Source organism: Neophocaena asiaeorientalis, unplaced genomic scaffold (genome assembly GCF_003031525.2).
Source record: "Neophocaena asiaeorientalis asiaeorientalis breed wild unplaced genomic scaffold, Neophocaena_asiaeorientalis_V1.1 scaffold336, whole genome shotgun sequence".
NCBI lineage: Eukaryota > Metazoa > Chordata > Mammalia > Artiodactyla > Phocoenidae > Neophocaena > Neophocaena asiaeorientalis.
The window spans coordinates 4,313,413-4,328,473 of record NW_020174788.1 but is presented as its reverse complement, the minus strand read 5'-3'; the positions used below and the strand labels follow the sequence as shown (position 1 = coordinate 4,328,473).

Genomic DNA, 15,061 nt, shown 5'->3' with positions numbered 1-15,061 from the left:
TTTTTTAAAAAAAAAAAAAAAAAAAAAGGTTTGAGGAATGTTTGAAAAGAAAGAAGGACTTTGGTCCCTCATATTGATCATTCATTTTGTTTTTAAGTGCTCTCCACCTGCCTGAAGCAAGAACATCTCTTTTAGAGGCAGGTAAAGGCAGCCCAACTTTCTGGGCCTTCAATATTTCATGACTGTGCAGCTTTCCTCTCTTCCTTTGTTAGAAAAAAAAGGGAGGGTCCCTTCCCCTCTGTTACCCAGTCATCTGCAGAGACCCTGACCCTAACCTGCTGATTTGTACATTTGCTACAGTAGCTTTGAGCTTTCTCTGGAAGGCTGTTAAGGATCCTGATACCCGAAGGCTGAGCCTAGGGGAGAACTATTTGAGAATACCAGTACTTCCCACTGTCCTCCGTCATGCCCCTCTATCTACTCTGTGCCGAGCTCTGGCCTGTCTTCCTCCAGGATGTCTGTCTGCTTTTACCTTTGCTCTCCATGCCTGCTATGCCCTCTAGCATCAGCACCCCTGCAGAGCTCAACTTCACCATCTCATTTCTGGACCATTGCTGCAGCATCTCCCTCTGCTGTCCCTCCACCCCCAGTCAGTCTTCCCACAAACCACCACAGATCCATCTTCCTAGAACAGCGCCCTCCCAGCTAGGTTCTCTCCTTCTGCTTGTCAAGACACGCTACCACCCAGTCTCACCTTTTAAACCCATCATGAGAGCCTCTGACCCCTAGCCCGTATGTCCTCTCATGGCTTTCTGAGCCCATGGCCTTCTCTCTCATTCCCTACTCTAGTTCTTTTCCTCACTGTCTCTCTAAACCCTGCCTCTCCTTAGCGGAAGCTTCACAACCTCCATCAGCCTTCTGGGACCACCCCTCCCCCGCCAGAACTCTGCTTCCACTGTTGTTTCTGTCCTTCCAGCCAGTTATTAGTCCTTGGTGGACCATTTCTAAGACTTCTTTGTAGTCTCTCCATCCCCACCCCTATCTAACGTAGTGCTAGGCACACAGTGGGCTCTCAGTGAGTCGTGGCTGGTCAGGTGATGGATAATGTGTTTCTCCTCTTCTCTCTAGGTTGATCTGTTCCAGCTGCAGGTGAACACTCTCCGACGTTATAAACGGCACTACAAATTGCAGACCAGACCAGGCTTCAATAAGGCCCAGTTAGCAGAAGTAGGTAGACAAAATTGCGCTCTAAAGAGGGAGAGCCAGCGTTGTGCTTCTGATGGTGACCTTGATTCTCCATGTGTGTCTATACGTAATCCCTTCCATACCTCTGGAAGCAACTTCCTCTTTCCTCTTTTGCACAATTTAGAATCCCCCAGCTTTAGACCTAGAAAGGCCTGATTTCCATAAAAGAAACCAGGGCACAGAGAAAGGAAAGGACTTGCTCAAAACCATACAGCAAGTTGGTAGCTTGGAATCTCAAGAGTCCTGATTCTAAGTTCTGAGTGTTCTTTTGTTTGTTCATTTGTTTTAATCTTGTTTTGCAAGATTCTTTCTAGATATGTTCCATTCTGCACATGAGGTGTGTCTGATTAATCATCCCCAAACCTTTACTCATGTTCTGTAGGAGCTATTTTTCTTTCTTTGGTTGTTTTCCTTGATTTCTTCTACTCTGATGTTGGTAATGGAAGTGTTTATTACAATGAACGGAGCCTAAGAACGTTTTCTCCTGCCCCTGAGTCCCTAACACAGTTCCGGGCGTGGGATGGGGATGCGGGTGGTCCACTGGCCATTATTTTAATATACTGACAGCCTTGCCTTGATACTTCCGTCCTGTTGGCATTTGTGTGGGTACCCTCTCATCCTTCTTTTCTAAATGTGTTTTTCTGTCTATTGTAGAAAACTTGGGAAATGATGAAAAATGCAATCCTACTATTCAGAGACAACCACTCTGTAGTTTTCGTTCTCTGACTCCCTTTTTATCTGAACCAGTGCCCTCGGTCCATCCAGAGATTTCCTTATGGGGTCACATCCCTGTTGGTTTTTGGTCTTCCCTTTAGAGCTTTCTTGCCGATCCATCATTTTTCCTTAAACCTCTCCTTCACCAGCGTCCAGATAAACCACAGAAGCACACAAGCCTTTCCTACTTCAAGATAACATTACCCTAGCCAGTGTCCACCCCTGGTGGGAGGGGTGGGATGAGATGGGGCAAGAGGAGACCTGCATTCTCAGGACTTGGAAATAAAGTATCAGGAATACATAGTAAATGATGAATTTTTCTTCAAATCTCGTGTCTTTCAGGAGGCAGTTATGTACTATTTAGATGGTTTTTTGGGTGAGACACTTACATCTGTTCAATTGGGTATTTATTTGACACAATTTTAAAAGGACACTTTTCTGCCCAGTTCCTGGGCCTGAGAGTTTATGGTAGCAGCTGGTCAACCCTTGCAGTCCCAGTCCCTTGCTCCATGAGGATGACCTTGAGACTGTGCCATGATGGGCAGTTGGCTGCCACTGAAACAGAACTGCACCTTAGGAGTGTTGTGGAATAAAGTGTTGCTTTTGGAAGCCTGGAAACCAAATCACCTAAACCCGGGAAGAAAGGGCATTCTGCATCCTGTAGCGCTGCAGGAAGTTCTGCAGTAATCATAACCCCTTCCATAGCTCTGGGAGCAACTTGCTGTTCCCTCTTTCGCACAGCTTAGAATTTGTGGCCCTCATGGTTCACGTGGTTTAATGGACTCTGGTTTTCCTCCCCATGTAGACTGTCAGCCGACACTTCAGGAACATACCCGTGAATGAAAAGGAGACGCTCGCTTACTTCATCTACATGGTGAAGAGTAACAAGAGTAGACTGGACCAGAAATCAGAGGGTGGCAAGCAGCTTGAGTGATGATGAAGCACATCTTCAAGAAATGAAGTATAATGCTTAATGCACAGGTGATATCTGCTACATTTAAGCCCGTAAAGACTGTTAAATTTTATTGTAAATAAAGAAGTTTGAATGATGAATACTGTAAATCTTTTCGGTCAGGAGGATTACAGTCTCATGATTCAGCATGTTTATACACAGACTTTAAGGCAACTACTGGACTAAAAAAAAAAAACACAAGATCGGAAAAAGAATGAAAGAAAAACAAAGTATTGCCACATTCAGCAAAGCATTAAATCAGTTCTACTGGAAATGTGGGATGACAGATATTTTGGTAGTCATCTTGCAATTCCATGCTGCCACACGTGAGGTGTAGCCCTGGATCAGCAGTGAGGTACGGCTTGGCGGGGAGGTACGTGAGCAGACCCGTCTGCTGGGGACATAGGCGCCCCTCTTTGTTGCAGGCTTTGTCGCTTATCAGCAAATCCATTTGACACTGGTCCCTCGCCAGCTTTGTGCTTTGCACACAGTAGGCACTCAGTCAGGATTTGCTGGTTAATCCAGCTGTCACTAACAGTGCCAGCCTTGTGCTTCCCACCTCCAGGTATTGAGGCCTCTGCCGTTTCTGTTGCTCACCACTTAACTTCCGGAGTGTGAGGAAATCCTGATGCACCAACAGGATATTTCAGGTCAGACGAGAACTTCAGGGCAATCTCATGTGCCAAGCTGTATCTGTGGAGGTTCCAGAAACACTGAGGCAGAGCCCGTCCCGGGAGCCACGGCTCTTTGTTCACCCCTTCATGCCTCATGCTTCATGGTCAAGTTACGTATTGTGACTTCAGCCATTCTCCTGTGCCAGAAATGCTCTGACAAATGAAGATATTTAGTGGTGCGGGGCTCATGTTCTCAGAAGTACTAATCCTTAATTCACAACCACAAGAAAGCTGCCAAGGACCATGTGGTTCCTGCTCCAAAGTCCAGCTCTGGGATAGAAAGTCTGACCAGCTTTGACCTCCTTGGAGGTCAGCAACAAATCATGGGTTTGAGCAACACAGGTCAGTGCCATCCGATGTTCATTTTTGTGAGCAATTTGCCTCTCTTTTAGGGGGGATGATTGCTAAAGTTTTTTAAGTATTAACAATTACCTGATTTTTTTTATGTTCAAAAACTCAGATTCCTCTATCTAATTATATCAGAGCCAAAGTATCCTTTGAAAAGAAAGCTTTATATCCAAAAGTATGCTTTTGCAAAATTTTTTAGTCAGTGTGTTGGGGGGCAGAGAGTGTGGACAGGGAGTGGGAAGGAAAGAGAAGAAAGGACTTGAATTCTAATTTCTGACCATCTTGACATATATTGTGGTCAAAGGTATCACTTTCTTACTCAGTTTTCATTCTGAGTTCTTTCTTAAGCCTTAAAAAATAAAAGCAGGGCTTCCCTGGTGGCGCAGTGGTTGAGAGTCCGCCTGCCGATGCAGGGGACACGGGTTCGTGCCCCAGTCCGGGAAGATCCCACATGCCGCGGAGCGGCTGGGCCCATGAGCCATGGCCGCTGAGCCTGCGCGTCTGGGGCGGGTGCTCTGCAACAGGAGAGGCCACAACAGTGAGAGGCCCACGTACGGCAAAAAAAAATAAAATAAAATAAAATAAAAGCAGCAGTGGACAGCCTGGCCTGGCAGAACATTTTAGTGACTCACTGACGGCTTAATCTGAGCATCCACGCAGAGAAGTCAGAACAGCCCCACCCCCTGGCCCCCAAGCATGGTGGTGGAGTGGCCAAAGGTCTCAGTTCCGTGGAGCATGCATTCCGTGGACGGGGACAGGGCCACCACTCTCACTAAATAAAACGATGTGTGTTCGCTGTAGCCAACGTTTCACCAATGTTCACGATGCATGTCTAGCAGATTGCAGCCTTTTAAAATATGTATAAATGAATGTACATAGAGCATACTCTAGACTATGAAGGGATCTTATTTTCATATACCTGGGCACGTGAGGGTGCTCTCTGCGTGTTTTTAGTTGTGCAGATTCAATAGGTATTTAGAGAGTGTCTCGCTACTCACAGCTGAAGGCTGTTGATGTGTGAGCATCAGGAAGGCTCTAAAGTATGTGGCTTATGTCGATTTTTTTCCTGAGAAGCTGAGTTAGAAAGGCTTTGAAGGTGTCAAACACCAAACCCCCTTTGTCAAGGTGGGTGTTTTCTCATCAGGCTGGAGTTTGGGGACAGGTGGGGTTAAGGCGTTGGTAACCTGCTCTCTGGAAATGTCCACATCTTATTGAGAAAAAAAGTGTGTCTTTCTGATGTTTGAACCAGAATTGTGGATGTGTAGGTCTTGTCACTGTTTCTTCAATAGCAGATCTGTGTTCCCAGTTGAGAGACAGCAGTACGCTTCTATACAAGAAGCTGTGGTGTTGGGCTCCGTCTGTTCAAGTGTGTCTGTAAGAGTGCTTTCATTCCCACGTGAAGCCTGGGGAAACTTTCCCCTCTCAGCCAGATGCTGTGCATACTCGAGTCCCAAGCCGTCTTTCCTCTAAGGAAAGGTCCTTTGGAAAGTGGAGGTTATGGGTGTCTTAACTGTTGAAAGCATGTCAGGTGAGAGAGAAGACAGAGCTCTCTGAACTTATATTTTCCTTGTGTGCAGAAATCTATTCTTTTATCAGACCACTAAGCCACTTGCCTTAGCCTCTTCTGCAGTCTCCCATGGCTTGATCTGGGGCAGGAGACTTCTGCCTGTCAGAGGTGGCCGACCCTCCAAAGCAACCGGATCTGGCTTTGGGGAGCAGTGGGGCTTGGGGAAAGCAGCCCTCATCGTGGCTGCCTGTTTTTTATACTACCTGTCAAGGACTCGTGTGTCTCTCCACCTGTAATGTTGCAACATTGCCTTCTCTCCTCTTGGTGCTCCTGGGAAAAACTGGAATGTGCAATCTGGAACTGGCACTGTCTTTAACAGCACAGCTCCTGCCTCAGTTTCCAGCCTGCTGTGATTCTTTCATAGGCCCCGAAGGGTGTCACATGGAATTGTCAACATCTTGCCATTTATGTTGCTTCATTTTAAGGTTTTTAAAAAACAAACGGACAAACTTCTTATTTCAACGAACAAACCCTTAGGTTGGCAACATCATGTGAAAAAAATCATAGCTGAATCCCTTGAAAGATTGCAACCAAAGGGTTCAAGACAGCTGGTGTAAAAGGAAGAGGAATTTCATTTATGTGATACAGCCGCCAAGTTGTTAGATGTTCCTGTCATAGCTAAATAGTCACAGCTAGTCTTCCAGAGAGCAGATATTAATAATTGTTTGCAGCTGGAATGTTGCATCTAACCTTGGCATTTCAGCTGTTTATTTTGTGGGGACTTTTTTGTTAATATCCTGGAGGGCACCTGCCTGGTAGAAAGGAGAAAGTAGGACAGGGAAGTTACTCGGGGGCCCGACCATGGATCCCAGAGTTGTTGCTGCACAGAAATCATCCGAAGGCTCTCAGTCATTACCATGACAAGATCCAGATGTTGGGAAAGGACCTCTAAGTCATCCAGTGCAGTCTCCCCATAGGTGCTGGCATTCTGCCTACAACCGTCCCGCCAAGGTTTGAGCAGTCTGGGCTCAAACACCTCTGAGGACAGAGAACTCACTACCTCCTGGGGAAGGCTGTTCTATCTTTGTAAACCTATGGCTTTTCTATGTTCTCTGGAATTTCCATCTTAGTCTCTGCCTAATGGGGGCCAAGTTAGTTGGCCAAGGACCTAATTGCTGCACTGTCCCAGGGCATAGTGTTTGTCTCTGGGGAAGGAGCAGCTAGCATATAGACACTTTGGTGTCCTGGCTGTCCTTCCCCCCGAGTATTAGTTCCTTATTGGAGATGTTGAGGTAACCCCAACGTCATCCTGCTGGGACGAAGTATAACATCATTATACTCCCTTGATCTTGCTAAAGCTGATGGAGGAGGTCAGGGTAGGAGGGAGTGCTATCAGGCTGCTAAAAAAAAATACCTTAAGACAGAGGAGGCCTTAGTTTTGTGCTTGCCTCACGAAAACTGATGCTCATATCACTTAGGAAAAGTTTTAGCTAGAAGATTTTAAAATATGATCATTGCTCTGTCTGAAGTTGAAAGGTTATAGGGCCCCTGAGGGCTTGTACCTTAAGATTCCTGCAAGTACGTCACACATTGTTTTTATGGAGAAAACAAAGCTTAGAAACTTGGGAGAACCACATGTCTCAGTGTCAGAGAAACGCCATATTTTCAAATTGGAAAGTCCTTTGAGGTTGCCATTGCCCAGTCCTTGATTTTTAGAGATGGGGAAACTGAGATTTGAAAAGACTTGCCCGAGTGCTGTGGCATCATCTGGACTAGGCTTCTGTCCTCCTGATGCTTCTGGCGCTCGTTCACTTTCCAACTTGCAGCATAGCTGTCACCCAGTCTGCAGTGAACTGCCCTCAGAACCTTGAGACCTAGCCCCTGAGCAGAGGTTCCCAAGGCCAGCCTGGCTCTCAGGGAACCAACCTGTAGAGCTCAAGGTTGTGAGACAGGACTGGGAAGGCAGTCAGTTGAGTTTTGCAAAATGAATGGGAGGGGAGAACAGAAGGAGCCTATAATTTAAGAGCAAGGTTCCAAAGTCCTGGCGGGAAATGTGGTGGTGTCCTAGACTCTAAATTCTCACTAAATACACTTGCCTTTCAGGTGGGTCACTCAGGTGACCCTGACATGAACAGACATAGCTCTGTGGCCCTGCCGTTTGCAGCCCCCATCTCTGTTAGCGAGAGAGGCAGTTGAACTGAAGGACAGGTGAGCTCAAGATCATGCCCTGGGAAGCATGGTGCTTTAGGGATGCCTTTGTATTCCTTTCACTTTATTACAGACTGTTTTCAAGTTTATGGTTAGGAAGGGTAAAGTTGATCCCATTTTTTGAGGTGGAATCCAGCCTGGGGCAAGGTGGGACCTTTTCTTAGAGTAGGAATGTCTACAATCAGTCATTTCATCTAGCTTGCATCTTCAAACGCAAACTCTTCAGTGGCTTTCACTTAATGAACACATCTTTGCCAATGACAGAGGCTTGTACAGGATCCCTGTTTTCACATGTCTATTATCTGTTATTCCCATCAGTGTTTTGGGGGTGCGGGTTGGTTTGGGTTTTTTTTCCATTTTGTAACTGCCTTATCGAAAAGCAAGTGCCCTTCCATTTCAGGCTTCCTCATATTGTACATGTTTCCTGCCAGACTGGGGGGATCATTTGTATTTTAATTTTGTAATCTATGGCTCTGTACTGTTGAAAGGCTCTCAATTCTGTGGGGTCTCCTTAGTATGTATGTGACTTTTCATGTTGCAGTATCACACAGATGGGATGGCCCGACTTTCGCTCTTAATAAACGATCTGAATGAGAAACAAGAGACACACTCTGTTGTACCCTTTGAATGTCCAACATGGAGCTCAGATGCTTTCACTTGCACATTCGGCCCCTGGCTGTGTAGGACAGTGACTGGGGACAGCGATCTGTCCTCCACTCGCCCTTCCACTCCCAGTGCGCACCATGTGAGTTCAGCTCACAGAAGTGTGACCCTGCCCTCCCACTCACTCCTGTGCAGAGAGATTGGCTGTGGTTGGACGGCCCGATTCGAGCCTGAGTGCTGCGTAGCATAGCAGGTACCCTGGCCCCAGAGCTTCACTCTGGTCTTCAGTTATCCACCTATAAAAGTTCTAAGTAAACTGGATGGACGGTTGCAAATTAAAATGCCTGTTGGGGGCCGGGGGGCGGGGGAGCTGTAAACTGGAAAATCCAGGTCCCTTCTAAGGGCAGCCACCGCTGAGCTCCAGCCTGTTGTTGCCACGTGGGAATGCCAGCCCTGTGTGGCCAGTTCTCACGAGTTCTCAAGAGGAACTGGAAATACAGACCTTTACATAAATATCTCAATGTTTAACTGTCTCAAAAACTTACATTTAGCAATGTATGAGACGGCATTTCTTCACCTACAGTAGAGCCTTGGTATTTAAAGTTGGTCCATCATCTGAACGCTTGTTAGACCTGCAGAATCTCTGCCCTGCCTCGCCCGCCAGCCGGCTGCTAAGTCAGAGGCCCCAGCAAGTTGCCTGCTCATGCTGGGCTATCTGACTGAGCTGATTGGTGGAGGCCCCGGAGGCCTCTGGGATGAAGCCCCTTGGCCAGCCAAGCCTCAGACACACAGGTCTTTCATTTCAGATCTGTCACTAGCGTCCCTTTTCCACATCTCTGTCCTCAGCAGCATGAAAGGGGGAAAATGCAGTAAATATTTCTGTTCGTATTAGTTGACTAGTAGTACTGCACGCTAGCTCTGAAATTATAAACAGAAATTTACAAAGTACGGTTCTTCCCCTCAGTACCCTCACCCTCTCCCATTCTGCTCCCATGTAAATAATGTGGAGGTTGACTTTTCAGGAGGCATTTTAGGGGGCGAGGAGAGTGGGGCGTCTTGACTGTCACTGGGAGCCCACAGAGTCAGTGACGGTTTGTTGCCGAAGGGTGTCTGAGTCATCTTCCTCTAGAAAGCAAAGGAAGGTCTAGTCTTCATACCATGTTGCCTCTTGATCTGAGGTATAGCATAAGTAGTTCCTTTCACTCTTCTGTCTGCTGCCCTCCGTTTTTTTCATATGTAACTGCTGAGGGCTGCCTCGAACCCCTCACACACCGAACCTAGGAGAGGTGGTTCGTTGCCAAGCTTCCCCCAAACTGGCCGGCCCCTGCTGGGGTCGACCTCCTTTGAGGATCCACAGATATTGATTGTGATGGAAAGAGGAACCCATATCTTACTGTACCATTGGGACAGAAGTTCCACTAGGAACCGGACATCCTTTTGTCAAAATAGACCTTGAGAATATTGAATATCAGATCAGCTGAGGTCCAGCCTCTTTGAAAGGTGGCACTTGCCACCTCCCACCCCCATCAGAATCCCCTGCGAACTCTGTTACAATGCCAATTCCTGGGCCCCATCCCAGATTCTCAGCATGCAGAGCTCAGGGGCTGAATTCCAGGAATATGAATTTTTAAAATTTCCCCAAATAAGACTTAAGCTCATTACAGTTGAGAAGTACTAAACTGGTCCAGAGGTTTCCCAATCCAGCAGCTTCATCCTGATCAGGAATACTGGTTAGAAATCCCCAGTAAGACCTACTTAATGAGAATCTCCACAAGGGCGGCCCAGGGAAAATTCTCCTGGGGAATTTGCACATGTAGGTTTAGATGGCACTGAGTCCAACCGCCTTAGGCCCAGGAAGGGAAAGGAGCTACGTTCAACCTCAAGCAGCTCAGAAAGGTCAGAGCCTGAGCGAACACAGTGACATGCACAGCCACAAAGACACATTTAAGATGAATCATGGGAATAGACGATCTTCCATGTGGAAAAAAAAAAGCAGAATGAAAATAATCCACAGTTCCCACCACAGTGCCTGGCATATAGGAGGAAACAACAAATGTGTGGAATTGAATCTTCCGTTTACTTAACAGTTTTTGAGTTTGTAAGGATCTTCCACATCCTGATACAGTAACAGCCATCAAGTGCAGCGTGCGTGCCAGACAGCCTGTCACTAGTTTTACATACACTGATCCATCGTCATATCAAGCAGGAGCTGTTATTAACTCCGGTTTATGGAGGTGCAAATGCACGCTCGGAGAGGTTGAGGAACTTCCCAAGTAACAGTGGGAGCTGGAGGCACTCCTGGGAGCGAGTCCAACGGTCGTCCGACCCTAGGGACACTTGTCAACTCCACCATCAAAGAACTCAGGGGCACCGCGGTTTGAAGCAGTGCGGCCGCAACAGTTCCCCTTGCCCTGATCAACTGGATTCACTAAACTTCAATGAGGGATTCCTCGAAGTCACTAAGACTCTAGTTAGGAAGTTTAATAATGTTTAATGGAGGTTAACAAGGTATATCCAACTTTCCAGCCAGGTTTTAACTTACCAGAGCTGAACAGAGATTAACAAGCCCAGGAGGTGTAAAGGCACCTGCATGATTTAATGGGGTTAATGAAACTGTCAGAGGTTGGCGGAGAGGGACAGAACTGGAGCATGCCTCTGTTAACGAGTCAATCTGATTGAGGTCAACAGACATTTATTAAAGAGCAGAAGCCTGCCCCGGTTCGCCCTGGGCACCACAGGGGTAGCAAGGAAAAGAAGGCCATGGTCGGACCATGGTCTGTCCTGGTTGGTGGGATTTGCAATGCTCCTTTCTTCTCTGTGCTTTCTTGGTGTTGTCTAAATTGTTTATAATGAGCATGAATCATCTTCACCAAGACTGTAAAATAGCAAAGCAGTTTTTTTAAAGTGCTCTCAAAGCATTTACTCTCCACTCGCATAGTTTGTTACATATTTCTAAAACCTGTAGAAAACAGTAAGAGAAGTAAAAACAACAACGATAATAGTCTTAAATTAAGGCAGCACTTAACTGTTATAAAGGGCTATCACCTGTTACCTCCGTGGGTTTTTGTCACACACTACAAAATAGGAATGTACAAAGTCACTGGTCAGTGGGGAAAGCAAAGCCTCCTCTTCTGCCTCCCAGACTGGTGCAGTTTTTTCACTGAGCACTTAACTATGTGACAGGTCCAACAATAAGCACTTTACTAGAAGTACTATTATTCTCTCTATTTGATAGATAAGGAAACAGAAGTTTAGAAGGGTGAAATGGCTTTTCCAAGGTCACCAGAGAGTGGTGGGTGGGGATGAATCAGACACAGGTCTATCTGACCCCAGAGTCCACTGTGTCCTGCTGCCTACTAATTGGATAAGCTAGCGTCTCATGGGAGCATTGTTTAGACCAGTGAAGAACTGTCAAATAATAGGTGACTGGTTTTAAAAGTATTATACTTATGTCAAAATTGTAAAATATTTAATGACATAGAAGGATGTTCCTATCAGTTTAGAAATACCAGATATGCATATATACGTATGCATATTGTATGAATATATATATGCGTGTGGATATGCATATTTATATGTCGTATGTATACCCTTGGCCCTCCATATCCACAAGTTCCAAATCGAGGATACAAAGGGCCAACTGTACCATGCCATTTTATATAAGGGACCTGAGCATCCATGGATTTTGGTATCTGTAGGGATCCTGGAACAATTCCCCTGTGGATACAGAGGGACGACTGTACACACTGTATGTGTGTATATATATATATGTGTGTGTGTGTGTATTTATATGTGTATATGTGTATATACACACTCATTCCTGAATCTGTGACTATGGGTGTATCTGCAGGTATATCAAAATATCTATCTACCAATTCCATGTATAGCCATACTATATCTGTATCCATATTATTCAGAGTAAGGGGGAAATGGTCAGGAAGGAAAGGGCTTTCTGAAAATCAAGGGAGCTTCCTGGAAGAAGAGGCTCCTAAGCGGGCCCTCGAGGGAAATGGAAGGTTTGACAGGAGACAAGGGTGAGGGGAAGTCCAGTCCAGAGCAGAAAGCCCCACATGCCGGAGTGAGGAGTTTGTACTTTGGAGTCACCAAATCTGCTATCATTAAAAATCAAACCAAACAGCAGAATGTGGTCAAGAAGATGTTTGAGTGTCTGCCATGAGCCAGGTACCTGGGGGAATCTGGAAATGGACTCTGCCCTCCAGGAGCTGGGAATTTCAGAGGAGTTCATACCTAGACAGGGGTGGAAGGCAGTCCTTCCACTGCTGAAATCCTAGGGTCCCTGAGGAAGCCTTGGAGCCCCTGAGTTCTGATGAAGGAGCCAAGCATAATGAGCTCTGCCGTCTTGGAGAAGCCAGTGAGGTTTAGCAAATGTAATGAGCTTAATTAAGCTGGGGCAGCTAATGAGACTTCCTGAGGGCTCATGGCCATCAGCAAGGTTAGACTCTGCTAAGTGAGCAGAGGGAGGACGCCTGTGCCCAGCCAGACCCCTCTGAGCAACCTGCTCAGGAGATGGGGTGTGCAAGAGTGGCCAAGCCCCAAGGAGCAGTGCAGTCCGAGGAGCAGGGGTCAGACCCAGCCATGTCAACAAGCAACCGCCTGGAGTGACATCATCTGATGAAGCTCAGCGCCGCCCAAAGAATGAGGACTGGGCTTCCCTGGTGGCACAGTGGTTGGGAGTCCGCCTGCCGATGCAGGGGACATGGGTTCGTGCCCCGGTCCGGGAAGATCCCACGTGCCGCAGAGTGGCTGGGCCCGTGAGCCATGGTCCGGAGCCTGTGCTCCGCAACGGGAGAGGCCACAGCTCAGCTAGGGGAAGTTGAACTTGACTGAGCCAGTTTAAACAGTCCAAGGAGGCCCTGACATTTTCAATGATAAGGATGTTTTCTTTGTGGTTGCTAATGTCATCTTCAAATGCATACTATTCATGTTTCTATCCAGGAATATTTCCAAAGCTGAACATGGAAAAGTGGTCAGGATGACATACCTGCAGCAATGGTAGCTTTTATTTGTTAAACACCTACTAGGTGCTGGACACTGGGCTAGAATACTTATGTGCACGGTTTTAATCCTCACACAAACCTGAAGAGAAGCTGTTACCATCCCTAGTTCTCAGATGGGGTAACTGAGGCCCAGAAAAGTTAAATAGCTTACCTAGGGCCTTATAATGAGCCAGAATTTGAACCCATGTCAGTCTGACCCCTCCATTGCATCATGCAACCTCTACCACAGAAGGAAGTAGAATATTGGCTGTGTGGGGGAGATGGAAGAGTAGTAAAAGCAGTTAGAAAAACTCAGGATCCCAGCAGTCTAGGGTATTTAGGGGGAAACAGCCCTCTGCATTCCATTAGCCCAAAGCAATAGTGACAGAAGGATTCCGAGGTACCAAGAGAAGATTATGTTTTGTTCAGTAGCTCCCATCCAAAGAAAAAGAAAGGAAAAAAAGAACCCATACATATATGATGCATTTTAGACTTTACATAGTAGGGAAACACAGACCCCTGCCCCAAGGCAATTTAGGGGATCTTGGATTGCAAAACCCTAATGTCCCTCGGGAGTTAGCCTCATGCCCAGGACTCCTGGCTCTGTGAACTTTCTGGGTCCCCTCTCTGCTCTCATCAACTGCCAACGGAAGTTAGAAAAAGTGTGCCCTGGGGCTCTAGGGTCACTGCATAGGGGAGAGAGTCTTGGCTGATTCTCTACATTGAACTCAGAGGAGGGAGAGTGGCCACCAGGTGGCGCCCTCCCCTTAGTCAGTGGCAACCCCAGGCCACCTGGGAAGGAAGGCTCAGGGCTATTTTCTGTCCCCCTCACAAGCTGCTGTGTTTGGTGAATGCCTTGATTCATACCACTGTAAAAATCTGGACAGTCAAAGCAGAAAGCGACTTAGATCTCTGGTCCCAACCCCTCATTTTACAGATGACAACAAGGTCTAGTGGGAGCCAGGAAGTGCCCAAAGTCACAGAGCAGGCTGAACCCCCTTCTCCTGACTGGTGGGCCTAGTGTTTTCCACCACACTAACTGTTCTCACACTCCCCCAAACACCTCGCACACCCCACCTGGGACTGCCAGAATACTGCGCTGAGCCAGAGCTGGCTCAGCTTCCCTGCCATTCCCCGTTGCTTCCTAACCAGGCCCTGGAGTCCAACCCCAAATGCTATGACAGCAGCAGTGATAACAGCTCACGTTTACCACTTCCTACTCTGGGCCAGCCTATGAGCTTACCACTTGTTATTTAATCATGATTGGATCTTCACAATGTCTCTGCAAGCTATTCTGCTTTCCTTTTTACAGAAAAACGCTCAGAGAGGTTAAGAAACCTGCCCAGTGCCACACAGCCCATCTAACAAGCTCATCTGTCTGTGAGTACAGGCCTGCGGGCCAGTCCCAACCTCCTTGTTGACATTCACCCCGTCTCGTATGCTATATTCTCTGTTTCAAAACACTGTCAAAAGAGCTTTCCCCCTTTTTGCCCGACAAGAGTTCAGTGGGGTGAGGAAAGGTATTGTTAGCCCATCTTAGAGGTTAGAAAACTGGGGCCCAAGAGGATAATTGGTCTGAGGTCACCTGACTCATGGGAGACTTGGATCCGGAACCCAAGGTTCCACCACTGAGCGGGACACTCCAGAGGACACTCCATATCTCACTGCCCCACCTACAGCCCTGCTGATGTCCCTGGAAATCATGGAACTCAGCAGCTAAAACTGCAGGTTTGGGAGGCAGCCAGGTCTGGGTCTGCCTGCCGCGTATTAGTCATGTGACCGTGAATAAATTACACACGTACCCTCTGTGGTTGTTGGGATGAGTAGATGTGTCCATATAGGTTGAGCACTGCTGTCGGGTACACAGGAAGTG

General features: G+C 47.0%; 1 protein-coding gene across 1 annotated transcript in view; it reads left to right on the top strand.

Moving 5' to 3' along the window:
- The window catches only part of SAP30L (SAP30 like), a 14,752-nt gene extending 6,561 nt beyond the window's left edge, over nucleotides 1–8,191 (top strand). The window contains exons 4-6 of the mRNA XM_024760162.1: nucleotides 1,069–1,167; nucleotides 2,705–3,867; nucleotides 7,484–8,191. Of these exons, the coding sequence (XP_024615930.1) occupies nucleotides 1,069–1,167; nucleotides 2,705–2,833 (228 nt within the window). The 3' untranslated portion in view covers nucleotides 2,834–3,867; nucleotides 7,484–8,191. The remainder of the gene's footprint in view (nucleotides 1–1,068; nucleotides 1,168–2,704; nucleotides 3,868–7,483) is intronic.
- Nucleotides 8,192–15,061: the final 6,870 nt, after the last annotated feature.